This window comes from Coregonus clupeaformis, chromosome 18 (assembly GCF_020615455.1).
Source record: "Coregonus clupeaformis isolate EN_2021a chromosome 18, ASM2061545v1, whole genome shotgun sequence".
In the NCBI taxonomy this organism is placed as follows: domain Eukaryota; kingdom Metazoa; phylum Chordata; class Actinopteri; order Salmoniformes; family Salmonidae; genus Coregonus; species Coregonus clupeaformis.
In genome coordinates, this window is record NC_059209.1 from 56471585 (window position 1) to 56485777 (window position 14193).

At 46.2% G+C, this 14193-nt stretch overlaps 1 protein-coding gene across 10 annotated transcripts in view; it reads right to left on the bottom strand.

The window, feature by feature from the left end:
* LOC121550292 (nuclear receptor corepressor 2) overlaps window positions 1-14193 on the bottom strand; it is a 119615-nt gene that overhangs the window by 23466 nt on the left and 81956 nt on the right. For all 10 annotated transcript variants that reach the window (XM_041862496.2, XM_041862495.2, XM_041862494.2 and 7 more), the window contains exons 12-17: window positions 11942-12120; window positions 11142-11196; window positions 10067-10165; window positions 6116-6291; window positions 4465-4625; window positions 3153-3215 (exon numbers count right to left, since the gene is read on the bottom strand). In XM_041862496.2, the coding sequence (XP_041718430.2) occupies window positions 3153-3215; window positions 4465-4625; window positions 6116-6291; window positions 10067-10165; window positions 11142-11196; window positions 11942-12120 (733 nt within the window). The remainder of the gene's footprint in view (window positions 1-3152; window positions 3216-4464; window positions 4626-6115; window positions 6292-10066; window positions 10166-11141; window positions 11197-11941; window positions 12121-14193) is intronic.

The following is a 14193-nucleotide window of genomic DNA, read 5'->3' on the forward strand; positions in this document are numbered from 1 at the left end:
TTGTGTCCCTGGTCTATATCACGCTATCGGCCGTCTGATCTCCGTGAAGGCAGGCAGGGATGGAGCCTGTCCAGGCTGGGCTTCCCGGTGACTCCACTCCGGAGAGGCAGAGAAAGAAAACAGCTAGGCTACAGCTCAGCCTCCACACCCCTCCTCCTGCTGGCCTGATACTGGAGCCGGTGTCAGGTTGACATACTCCAAACAGCACATACTCCGCTCCCTGCCTCTCCCTCGCTTTTTCTTTGATCGCCCTTTGTCCCCCCACACGCTCTCTCTGTCAGGACTAGTCTGTTGCTCTCAGCCGTGTCTTTCCCCAATGGCTGCCGTCTGGGAGGACTTTCAGAGGAAAGTGGGACTGTAGGGCGGTGCTACGTGCTCAGCCTCTCTCCCCCCTCATCTGATCTCTCCTCCATCTCTCCCTGTTTACCCCCTCACTCCCCCCCCCCTCCCACTCATTCAGCAAGCAGGCAGCGCTGCACACACAGACATCCACATAAACACACACACAAACGCATGCACTAGTACACATTCACTCAACCTCTCTCTCGCCCTCGTCCTCTCCCTCTCACTAACCCAGCTAGTCCGAGGGTAAACAGAGAAGAGAGAGAGGGAGTGCGCAAAAGAGAACAGGGGAATTGAGCTAGAGGGACAATGGAGGAAAGGAAGAGAAAGAGGGAGTTGATGATCCCATGAGAAAGCATAAAGGGTTTCACATTTTTCCTGACTGACCTGCTTTTCATCTTGAATGTGACCCCTCTCCAGTCTATAACAACACCGAGACGGGGAGAGAGCAAAAATAATAAAAAGAGAGTGGGGGAGAGCGAAAATAAAAAAGAGTGGGGGAGAGAGGGAGAGATGCTTCTTCCACAGCTACTGCCAATCAGGGCCTTTGCCATTTCCCATCTCAGCATACACTGACTGGGAGCCCAGAGGAGAGAAGAGGAAGAGAAAGAGAGAGAGCGAGAGAGAGAGAGAGAGAGAGAGAGCGAGAGAGCGAGAGAGAGAGAGCGAGAGAGAGAGAGTGAAGGAGTAAAGGAGTGAGAGAATGAGAGGAGAGGAAGGGGGGAGAATCCTGTGGCCTGATCCACTCCAACAGCACAGAAGAACACAGAGAGCCAGCTCTACCTGCTGCTCCTTTAAATGGACCTGTACAGTACTGTACACTACAGCAGGCGTGGTGGGAGGGAGGGAGACGATTACCCAGCTGCCTGGCTGCCTCACTGTGCCCAAGCAAAGCCCGCCAGATTAGAGCACTTACATAAATGCTAGCCAAGGAGCACACACACACAGCTTTTATCGCTGAGCACTCCTGCTCTGCTCCCCCCACAGCCTACCTTAACTACACACACACAAGCACACAGGGATATACAGAGAAGAAAGACACAAGACGTTATCCCTTGTTAAAGATGCCAGGCTTTATGACCAGAGAACACAGTGGTAATCCATCAGAGTGCGGCCATGGCGAAATGTTGATCGCCTGACAGGTGCTATAAATGCCATTATCTTTTTAGCAAGATGGGATAAACACATTAGCATGAGGAGGTGTAAGCCTTTTTAAAACATATACAGGTCAAGCTCCTGGAAGTGGTATGTGCATCTTGACTGCCGAGCTGGCAGAGTATTCAGGCCAGGGTTAGGGGAGCGGGGCTGGGGACAGGTGGGCTACTGGGCTAGCCTACATGAGGAGCCATGGAGGGGGAAGCCCTTTTTGGCAGGCATGGGTATCACTCATGGTTACTGGCAGATGAGAAATGGCGGGCAGAGGGAGGGGAGGCAATACACCCCCCCCAGATTGGGGCCCTGTGGTTGTGGTTATATAAGCCCTCATAGAAGCCCAGCTCCCACCGGGCTGCAGGACTAATCCCCTGGGATGGAGCAGCCCACTAATCCAACTGCAGGAGAATGGAGTTGAAGACATTAACCAGGATTACTACGCAGGGCCATGTTCCAAGGGCCAGCGCCAGTCATCACAACAGCCCCCCGAGACTGAGTCTGCAGCAGGAGATATATCACCCAGTACAAGACTGACAGACAGACAGGGTATCTGCTGTAACAGACTTCTGCCTTCACTAGCACATTCATGGTGATACAGGAACTTTCTGATTAAAATCAGGATTACACAACAGATAGGCTACTGTTCTGCTAGATTAGAAGACCGGTATTAGTCATTAACAGAACTGAAAATCATAAGAGAATCTATGACCCTTCATCGAAACATGGCCACAAAACAAGAACTAAGGCTCACAGAGAAACCACATTTTGTCAGCTATGCAAACGGTACCCGAGGTTACAAACAATCATTTTCACACCCAAACATGAAATAGACAAGAGCACTCATTTATATCTTCTTATCTTTCCATTATAATAACAAGTACAGCACAGTGGTCTAGCATTGGCTGGTCATAGCATTTCAAGCAACGATCTCAAAAACACATAACACAAGCAAAGTGAAAATATCCACTAGACATATACAATGTCTCTAATAGGCTTAAATACTCAGAGAAAATCCCAAACATTTGAAAAATTGGAAAGATCAACAAATCCTGTGTAATACACCAAATGGAAATCCCTCTCCAGAAGGGGGTCACTGGCAGAAACGGAAAGGTCTGCCCCATCACTGACTAGGCTGTAGACTGAGCTGTGAGCAGTGCATGCAACACAACGCCAACTGTGCTACAGCAAACAGACAGGCAAAACCCACGGTCGTCTTCGGTCTGCAGGACCCACAGTTGGAAAACCGCCCAGGCGTGGCCAGCTTAATCTTCAGTCAAAGACAAACAGGCCATGTTAAAGAGTTAACCAACTCCTGCAGTTGAATCTGTTTTAGCCAGGGACAAGAGGGTGGGACTTTTACAGCAGGCTTCATAAACGGCCATGGCAGGAGTGTAGGACACGGCCCTGAGTCAGGCAGCGGAGCAGCAGAGTGGAGCCCCACACAGCGCTGCAGACAGACAGGACCCAGCAGCACGTGGCAGCAGCCTAGCCTATCTCACAGGAAGTCACAGGCATTTGTCACCGCTTTCGGAAAGAAAACACAGCCAAGCCTACGGGTGGCTTAGTCTTTGACAAGGAACATTTTCTTTTGAATGAATGGAGCTGCTGGGTTGTATTTCACACACAGAGGTAATTCGTTTTTTGGTTTAGTTTTTTACCTTTTTTGGCGGTTTCCATCTCCTCTTCAGTCCAGCGAGAGCTCTCATTCATCTCCAGATTGGCTGAAAGGAAAAAAGCAGAAGCACCACGTTAGAGAGCGGGGCGGGCAGGAGGGGGAGGGGAGGATCCAACACACAGAGAGAGAGAGAGAGAGAGAGAGAGATAGTGACTGAGAAAGAGAGGGAGAGGCAGAGTGCGAGAAGAAAGCCAGGGGGCAGGGTTGCCTTTGCTCCTTGCTGGTGCAGCACGGTAGAGCCGGTCAACAGGGGTTGTTTGTTTAAGAGGTAGGAAGCAGGAAGCCCAGGAGAAAGTCAGTTAATGATTATAGACATAAGAGGCTGTTCTCCCTGTCTAAGGTAGAGGCCAGCCTTACCCTGGCAGAGTAGAAGATGAGAAAGCGCGGAGAACAGAGAAGAGCTGCAGTTCCTGTGCTGTTGTGTCCTCTCAGTAAGGCTGTGAAGGGCACAGTAACAGCAGGCGAGGTGGGGAAGGGGAACAAGCCCAGTAACACTGAGGAAATGAGAGTGACCTGAGCTGCTGATCAGAACAGAGCCCCTCTGGCTGTCTCAGACTACCTGGGGATTCCCTGGGACTAACCCACAGCAGAAGAAACAACCAACTAAAGTGCTGAAACATCAAAACTCTGATCGCCTGCAGCTACAGTGTGTGTGTGTGTGTGTGTGTGTGTGTGTGTGTGTGTGTGTGTGTGTGTAATGGCAGCCTTGCCAACTGCAGAGGGAATAAAAACTGAGGCAGGAGTATTGCTGACTTAATGGATATTTTGTCATTAAGTATTATTCTTATGCCCATTATCATTGTGTTTTGGTGCATGTGTTTAAAAGAGTTTTGAGAAAGAGAGCCACAGTGCACCCTTGTGGTGTGGGATATAACAAGGGTATTAACCACACAGCAATGAGAGCAGACCAGACTGACAGACAGACAGACTGACTGTAGGATGATGGGAGGGCTGTTCGATAGGAGGGCTGTTCTAGAGCCAGCAGGTATAAAACCATCCACACTCCGTGTTCATATGCTCAGTTTCAATTAAATCAGGTGGACCTACTAAACAGATGCGCTTCAGCAGTATCCTGGCCAAATGTTTAATTCAAACACCTCCAATCAGGCCAAAATATAGCCATTCAATATTTCCCAGAGAGATCCTGTCTCTTCGGTTTATGAGGTGTGTAGCTAATAACAGCATATTGATGAAACTCTTTGCAGGTGAAAACAGCAGCGTGTGTTAAAGAGCGTGAACACGCCGTTAAAGACATCAGGCAGCAGTGTAGACGATAGCAGTAGAGTGAGACGTACCGAGTTCGCTGCTGAGTGGCGGTGTGGCGGTCTCCTCCACCTCGCTGGTCATGGAGCGGGTGATGCGGCCCTTGCGGCGGCCCTGGCTGTTGGCCGTGCGTCGACCCTTGAAAGCCACCGTGGGCTCTTTGTCCTCCCCGTCCTCGCCAGAGGTGTCGTCCCTGCAGGGAGAACGTGTCAGTCACAGTCAGTCACACCACCAGCACCCTCCTCTTCCTCACTGCCTGGGCTGTATAGCACGTGTACTGTTGAGTTTGTTAACTTAAAACCTGACAGAAAGTGCAGAGGTTTATCTGGGTAAAAAAATGCACGCACACATTCACTCACAAATGACTCGAGGCTCAGGAGAGAGTCGTTTTAAGTTTAAGTTTTCGCAAGCAAGGCAATATATCCCGTCAGTGTCATGACAGGCCAGGGATTTTGTAGCCAGTGTTCTTCAATTCATTTCCCCCTGGTCCGGCATCATTCATCTTCTAGAGGGGACCTGCCCTGCTGCCTGGCACACTAAATATAGAAGTGCCAGCTGTGCCAACCGGGGTGTTGTGGGAGTCAGGGACTCCCCTCCCTGCTCTCCTCAGCCCAGGTACTGGAAGCATTGCAGATGCTTAATCATGATCAACAACACTGTCAGGCAAGCACGGCAACACTTGTTCAATGTTGTATCAGTCAGTAGCACTGAACAACAACCTATCCAACCCCATTTCCATTCAGAGAGCTGGGGGCTTAGCTACGCTAGAAGATTGGACATGATGGTAGAACTCCATCCTTCACTGTTCTTCCCTGTGAAACATGTGAGTCAACAACACACTGCAGTGAGTGAGTGAGTGCTCCATCTGTTCCGCTGCTCTGCTCACACAGATTGCAGTGTTCAGAAGCATTGACTGATTTCACCCTCCTCCTCTCCTTCACACTGGCACTGTCCCTATGGAGATGCCAGGGCAAGGCAGTGTCCTGCACAGCACACACTCTCACTGTGTAGGAGTGACTCCAAGCTCAGGAGACTAGCTGGATTATTGTAGCAACAGACAGTACAGTAATGGTGTTTTAACCATGCCACTTTTACCCCCATCAGAAAAAGAAAGAAAATAAGTAAGGAATCTTACAAATGTGACTTTAAGTAGCCTCTTGGGAGTTAGAGAAGAAAAACAGGAAAACAGACTTTTTTAAAAGGGGGAAAATACAGATGTTTCACTGGATGGAAATTCTGGGTGAAGGTGGAGGAGTAACTAGTCAGGGTTGAAAAAAGCTCCATCTGATGATTACCTTTCCAGATCTAGTCAGGGCAGCCAAATCTAACTCCCACTCCATTTCCAATGAACTGACCTGGACCAATTCGGACATGATTTAGTGCAGGGGTGTCATGATTTAGTGCGGGGGGGGGGGATGAACTGAATATACTTTAAAATGACTAAAACCAAATCAAAACTGTGTAGAAATGATAATGGACCTACATTTATACAGTTTCTTGACTGTGTCCAGCTCGCTAATAGTCACCGAAATGAAAGCTAGACAGCCAGGGAGCTATTTTCTGCTAATTTCGACAGCAAGTAAATATAACACATTTTCAGTGCGTTGAAGACCGAATGCGGCCCACTGGGCAAAATGAGTTTGACACCCCTGATTTAGAGCGAGAGATGGCAAGCAGACTCACTTCATTACATCCTCCTTGTCTTCCCCTTCAGTCTTCTCCTCATCCCTCTCTCCGTCCTTCTCCTTCTCTTTCTCCTTCTCCTTCTCCTTCTCCTTCTCCTCCTTCTCCTTCTCCTTCTCCTCCTGGCTGCTGCGGTTCACCTGTGGTTGTTGCTGCTGCTGCTGCTGCTGGCCATGCTGTTGGGGTGGCAACACACTTAGTTTGTCACAAACATGATCCCTGGTGACTTACGGATATGTAAACACATGTAAAACATGTATAAGAACCTATATAGAAACACAAAAACAGATACATGAGCCGTGTAGTATGTGTTGAGGTCATTCTGCCATGCATGCCAGTAGGTACACCACACAAACAGCCCATATGCCTTCATCTGGCGCCTAGAACCACTTCCTCTTCCACTTCCTGTCTGTCTGGGCTCAGGGTGAGGGTTCATATCATGAAAGAAATGCTGCAGACCGCCAAAGTCTGGCCAATAACACTGGTATAACTGGTGGTAACTACACTTAATCATGCATTGGAAAGCACAGTTCCCTCTGTATATGGGAGTTGTGCTGTATGTTAATTGTCGTTTACTAAAAGCACTGTAGGTACAGTTGAAGTCGGAAGTTTACATACAATTAGGTTGGAGTCATTAAAGCTTGTTTTTCAACCACTCCACAAATTTCTTGTTAACAAACTATAGTTTTGGCAAGTCGGTTAGGACATCTACTTTGTGCATGACAAGTAATTTTTCCAACAATTGTTTACAAACAGATTATTTCACTTATAATTCACTGTATCACAATTCCAGTGGGTCAGAAGTTTACATACACTAAGTTGACTGTGCCTTTAAACAGCTTGGAAAATTCCAGGAAATGATGTAATGGCTTTAGAAGCTTCTGATAGGCTAAATGGCATATTATAATTGACATCATTTGAGTCAATTGGAGGTATGCCTGTGGATGTATTTCAAGGCCTACCTTCAAACTCAGTGCCTCTGCTTGACATCATGGGAAAATCAAAAGAAATCAGCCAAGACCTCAGAAAATACATTGTAGACCTCCACAAGTCTGGTTCATCCTTGGGAGCAATTTCCAAACGCCTGAAGGTACCACGTTCATCTGTACAAACAATAATACGCAACTATAAACACCATGGGACCACGCAGCCGTCATACCGCTCAGGAAGGAGACGCATTCTGTCTCCTAGAGATGAACGTACTTTGGTGCGAAAAGTGCAAATCAATCCCAGAACAACAGCAAAGGACCTTGTGAAGATGCTGGAGGAAACAGGTACAAAAGTATCTATATCCACAGTAAAACGAGTCCAATACGACATAACCTGAAAGGCTGCTCAGCAAGGAAGAAGCCACTGCTCCAAAACCGCCATAGAAAAGCCAGACTACGGTTTGCAACTGCACATGGGGACAAAGATCATACTTTTTGGAAAAATGTCCTCTGGTCTGATGAAACAAAAATAGAACTGTTTGGCCATAATGACCATCGTTATGTTTGGAGGAAAAAGGGGATAGCTTGCAAGCTGAAGAACACCATCCCAACTGTGAAGCACGGGGGTGGCAGCATCATGCTGTGGGGGTGCTTTGCTGCAGGAGAGACTGGTGCACTTCACAAAATAGATGGCATCATGAGGAAGGAAAATTATGTGGATATATTGAAGCAACATCTCAATCAGTCAGGAAGTTAAAGCTTGGTCGCAAATGGGTCTTCCAAATGGACAATGACCCCAAGCATACAAGAAAGTCAAGGTATTGGAGTGGCCATCACAAAGCCCTGACCTCAATCCTATAGAAAATTTGTGGGCAGAACTGAAAAGGCGTGTGCGAGCAAGGAGGCCTACAAACCTGACTCAGTTACACCAGCTCTGTCAGGAGGAATGGGCCAAAATTCACCCAACTTATTGTGGGAAGCTTGTGGAAGGCTACCTGAAACGTTTGACCCAAGTTAAACAATTTAAAGGCAATGCTACCAAATACTAATTGAGTGTATGTAAACTTCTGACCCACTGGGAATGTGATGAAAGAAATAAAAGCTGAAATAAATCACTCTCTACTCTTATTCTGACATTTCACATTCTTAAAATAAAGTGGTGATCCTAACTCACCTAAAACAGGGAATTTTTACTAGGATTAAATGTCAGGAATTGTGAAAAACTGAGTTTAAATATATTTGGCTAAGGTGTATGTAAACTTCCGACTTCAACTGTAAATGGATTTCTAGCTTGAGGTAAAGCCTATTCAATCCCTCTCATCTCTACTCTAATAACAGAGTCATTACATCTAGCTCTGGGCAAGGAAACACAAAAAGACAGAGAGAAGGCCACATCAAAATGGACCATTCTCACAGAGATAGCCTAACTCCATTTGAACCATGTCACTAGATTGAGTGTGTCCCCTCTCTCAAAGATGAACTCAACACAAAAAAACAACAAATAGAAGCCATAACTCAATAACAACACTGAGTGATCCACCAGTGGATAAACATGGTTAGAGCTTTGTCTTTCTCCCTCCCCCACTCGGAACCTGGAGACAACAAACAGCAGCCTAATCATCTCCAAAGACTATCACTTTCTCCATTTGTTCTCTCTTAGCCTGGTGTCATGTGCCTAAACAGATCGAACAACAAAAACACAGCCATTTACAGGAGTCTTAAATGAGTCAGGCTCAGGCAGGTGATATCTAAAAGCCTGCTATCTATGGTCTGCTTTGCTTTACAACATATGAAAACAGACTCATTAAGGCTGGGCGCTCTTTAGCTTTTGTGTTGATATTACTACGTATTGTTCTGTGCTCACCCCTCTCTTGTACCCATTAACGTTAGCTGTTGTGGTCCTGTTGAGACATTACTCTGCTCTCCCTATTCCCTCTCGCTCTTTCTACGAATCTCTCACTCGTTGACTCCCTCTCTCCCCCCTTCTGTACCTCTCCTTCTCTACCTCCCCCCTCTCATACGCGCCTCTGTCTCCCTTTCTCTCCCTGTGTTATTAGCGTTAGCCCCAGTGCTGTTAACGGGCCTGTGGTGTTTGTGCGCTGAGCTGAATGTCGGCTAGCTAGGTAATAATCTGAGGTGTCTCTGGGAGAGATTTGGAAGAGACACTGCCAACCGGCCGACGCCCACAGGAAAGGTCATTGGCTAATTAATGCACCATTTCATTAGCGCCCACCACGCTGCACCGCCGCTGGAGTTTAACTGCCTAACACCCGATCTGGGCCTAAGTAATAGCTGGGAGATCATTAGCAATGGAACAACCTGTAAAAAAAAAAAAAACGTCGATACGGACCCATTAGTGCTGACATGAGGGGGGCACAATGGCAGGTGTCACATTCAAGTTCAACTTTTATTAGTCGTATGTACGGGATACGTAGGGTATAAATCGTCCAACTGAATGCTTGCAGGTTCCTTCTCGACAACGCAACAACAATAACAAATAATAAAAGATAAGAATACGAACATAAAGTAAATGGCTCAGTAGAATAGAATTTTAGCATATGTATAATACAGGAAGGCACAATTTAAAGGAGGATAGGGGGCAAGTGTATAAATTGATGATTAGTATAATAAGAGCCTGGTAGCAGCAGTTGTGATGTGTGTGTAGCATGAGTGTGTGTGTGTGTGTGTGTGTGTGTGTGTGTGTGTGTGTAGCATGAGTGTGTGTGTAGCATGAGTGTGTGTGTGTGTGTGTGTGTGTGTGTGTGTGTGTGTGTGTGTGTGTGTGTGTGGGTGGATGCACGAGTGAGTGCATGTGTGCTAAGGTGCGCAGTGTGCCAACATGATTGGTGTGCTGCTTGCATGATGCCGATCCTCTACTGATCCCACTGCTCACAGAGCCCCATGGGTGTTTTACCTCTCATTGTAAGTGGTACTCAACCCAGTGTCCTACTGACAACCGTCCTTCACCTTGAGAATGCCTGAAGTGGTTCAGTTAGGTTCCGTAAGGTTCTAGGTACAGTACCTGGCTCCTGCCACGGCGCCGATAGTTCCTGCGCACAATGTTCTTGTAGTTCTCGTTCTTTTTAGTCAGGTAGTAGAAGAGGACACTCTCTGCCACCGTCTGAAACAAAACACAACATTACTCGGACCTCATCTCCCAAGCAGGATGACAATACAACACAAAGGAGATGATTGTGGACTACAGGGAAAAAAAGAGGACTGAGCACGCCCCCATTCTCATCGACGGGGCTGTAGTGGAACAGGGTGAGAGCTTCAAGTTCCTTGGTGTCCACATCACCAACAAACTATCATGGTCCAAACACACCAAGACAGTCGTGAAGAGGGCACAACAAAGCCTATTCCCCCTCAGGAGACTGAAAATATTTGGCATGGGTCCACAGATCCTCAAAAAGTTATACAGCTGCACCATCGAGAGCATCCTGACTGGTTGAATCACCACCTGGTATGACAACTGCTCGGCCTCCGACCGCAAAGCACTACAGAGGGTAGTGCGTACGGCCCAGTACATCACTGGGGCCAAGCTTCCTGCCATTCAGGACCTCTATACCAGGTGGTGTCAGAGGAAGGCCCTAAAAATTATAAAAGACTCCAGCCACCCTAGTCATAGACTCTCTCTGCTACCGCACGGCAAGCGGTAACAGAGTGCCAAGTCTAGGTCCAAAAGGCTTCTTAACAGCTTCTACCCCCAGCCCCACCCCCCCAAGCCCCTCTTTTACGCTGCTGCTACTCTGTTTATTATTCATGCATAGTCACTTTAACTCTACCCACATGTACATATTACCTCAATTACCACAACTAACCGGTGCCCCCGCACATTGACTCTGTACTGGTACCCCTTGTATATAACCTCCCTACTGTTATTTTATTTTACTGCTGCTCTTTAATTATTTTGCTCTTTTTTTTAACTGCATTGTTGGTTATGGGCTAGTAAGTAAGCATTTCACTGTAATGTCTACACCTGTTGTATTCGGCGCATGTGGCAAATAAAATTTGATTTGATTTGACTACTCAGGTGTCAGGACTTGCGGTCTACCACGTGCATGTGAGTGAGGGGGGAAGGATCTTCCAAACTGTACCTTTCTCTCCAGGAAAGAAGCAATCAGGCCAAAGTTCTTTGGGTGCTGGATGAACCTGTGAGCACAAAGCAGACAGAGATAAATATTCAACACTTTCTATCAAATGAATTATCTATAGGCACTCTGTGTCTTTTGATATGCAGGTAAATTGTGGAGTGAGTGACGTATGTGTACTTTGCCTGATGGGAGACTGATGTGTCATCCCATCAGTGATGACACATCACAGTCACACTTCCATCTCTCCAGAGATATTTCACTCTATATTATTCATCTAAAGAATGCTCTTATCCACACTAACCTACAGCTCCCTCACCATACTTCTATCAGTGCATCCTGCCTAACATTACTTTATATCCCAATAGGATAAAATAGCCAGTACTGAGCATTGCTTACATCTCTCCCAACTCTCTCTTACTGAGGGTTGAGGCTGAGAGCGTTGAGGCTGAGAGGGTAAGACACTTCACCGTGCAGTCTGCAGCAGCAGGTATCACATCCACATCTCTCTCTCTCTCTGCACCGGGGCAGCATTCACAGTCTCTGATCTCTGTCTGTGGTTAACGTTTGGCTGGTTGATATATCCTCTCATTTCTCACAAAGAGGGAAGACTCACTTCCTCAACAACTCCCGGACCTTTGGATAGGTCACAGACGTTTCTATTCCAATCTCAGTCAGACCAAACAACCATGCATGCCACTTCTCACTGCTCTCAGAAACACAAAACAATTCTTTGTCTACTACTGCACAGCACACAGTTCTGCCATTCTATGCCATTTATTTCTACAACTGCGTGAATGACTTACTTCTCACGGAAGGTGTCCTTCTCCTGCTCGCTCCACATGTTCATCAACTGCCGGTCCTTGTACACCTTCATGGGGTCATCCATCAGGCCGTTCATGTTGATGAACTTGATACGCTGCTGCTCCGCGTCAAATAGCATGGGAGGGATGACCGCCAGCTGACGCATTTGCTTCTCGGTGTTCTAATACAAACACGCACCCGCACACACATGTAAACACACACACAATCAGACAAACAGACAACATTTATTGGAGTGAGTAGGCTGTAGTGTACACCATAACAGAGCTTTCCAAATACAGGAGGCAGAGGTAAACACAGTGAATAGAGGCAGCGGTGGTGAGACAGGCGCAGCAGTCGTGTTGTGTTAAGTGTGTAAGAGGTCATGAGCTGTAGAGGAAGTTTGAGGTCAGGGAGGAGGAGGGGAAGAGAGCGACGCTGCACGCCTAGGGTGAGCAGCCAGTTCTTATCCAGATGTAAGGCACCACAGCGGATTGGGCCTGGGCTGACCTTACAGAGAAACACTGCCGCTGTACTGTACTCAGTGTGATGACTAGCCCTGTTATTCGCAAGCCAGTGCTTGTCCTGTGGAACACTCACAGCAGGGACCCTGTGGCTGACATCTCTCCCCCTTCTATCCTCAGCATGCCTTTCAGAGGGGAGGGAGAGAGGGAGGAATGAGGGTGACTGGGGTAGAGAAGAGAGGAAATGACATCTCTAACCACTGTGCAGAGTTAAAACTCATCGGTTGTGCAAGTGGCAGAGCTAGAGTCTCTTACCTGTCTGTCTGTCTGTCAGTCTGTCTGCCTGTGTGTGTGTGTAAATATCTGTATTTAGAAAGTATTCATACTCCTTGACTTATTACAGCCTGAATTGAAAATGTATTAAATATATATTTTTCTGACTCATCTACACACATTACCCCATAACGATAAAGTGAAAGAAATTCAAATTGATTGAAAATGAAATACAGAAATATCTCAAATGAGTATTCACATCCCTGAGTCAATACATGTTAGAATCACCTTTCACAGTGATTACAGCTGTGAGTCTTTCTGGCTAAGTCTCTAAGAGCTTTGCCCATCTGGATTGTATATTTGGCCTTGTGTTTTAGGTTATTGTCCTGCTGAAAGGTGAGTTTGTCTCCCAGTGTTTGTTGGAAACCAGACTGAACCAGGTTTTCTTCTAGGATTTTGCTTGTGCTTAGCTCTATTCCATTTATTTTTATCCTAAAAAACTCCCTAGTTCTTGCCGATGACAAGCATACCCATAACATGATGCAGCCACCACCATGCTTGAAAATATGAAGAGTGTTACTCGGTGATGTGTTGGATTTGGCCCAAACATAACGATTTGTATTGAGGACATGAAGAATTTCTTTGCCAAATTTTTTACAGCTTTACTTTAGTGTCTTATTGCAAACAGGATGCATGTTTTGGAATATTTTTTATTCTGTACAGGCTTCCTTCTTTTCACGCTGTCATTTATGTTAGTATTGTGGAGTAAATACAATGTTGTTGATCCATACTCAGTTTTCTCCCATCACAGTCATTAAACTCTGTAAGTGTTTTAAAGTCACCATTGGCCTAATGGTGAAATCCCTGAGCAGTTTCCTTCCTCTCCGACAACTGAGTTAGGAAGGACGCCTGTATCTTTATAGTCTGGATGTATTGATACACCATCCAAAGTGTAATTAATAACTTCACCATGCTCAAAGGGATAAGACATTTTAGGTTTTCATTTTTAATTAATTTGTAAAAAATTCTAAAAACATAATTCCACTGACAATTAGGTGGTATTGTGTGTAGGCCAGCGTAACAAAATCTTAATTTAATCCATTTTAAATTTGGACTGTAACATAACAAAATGTGGAAAATGTCAAGGGTTGTGAATACTTTCTGAAGGCACTGTATCTGTCTGGATCACACATCATCACATGCTTCCTGAACTGGTTATAAGTGTTATGCAGCTACAGTAACTGTCATTCAGACATTGGTGATTGAGAGGGTCAAGCAACAGGCATGACAAGAACACTGTATATTCATGAGTGAGAGAAAGGGCACTAAAGAGGGAGAGATATGGGGAATGACTGATCCAGAGGAGAGAGACGATGGCGGGAGAGGAAAAGAGAGGGAGGTGAAGAAGTGTAAGAGCTTTTGTCTATTTTCCTTGAGAACTATGATAAAATCATTGTGTTGGGCAATTTTAATATTCATGCTGGCAAAGAGACTGACTCCAAGTCCATTGAATTAATGAA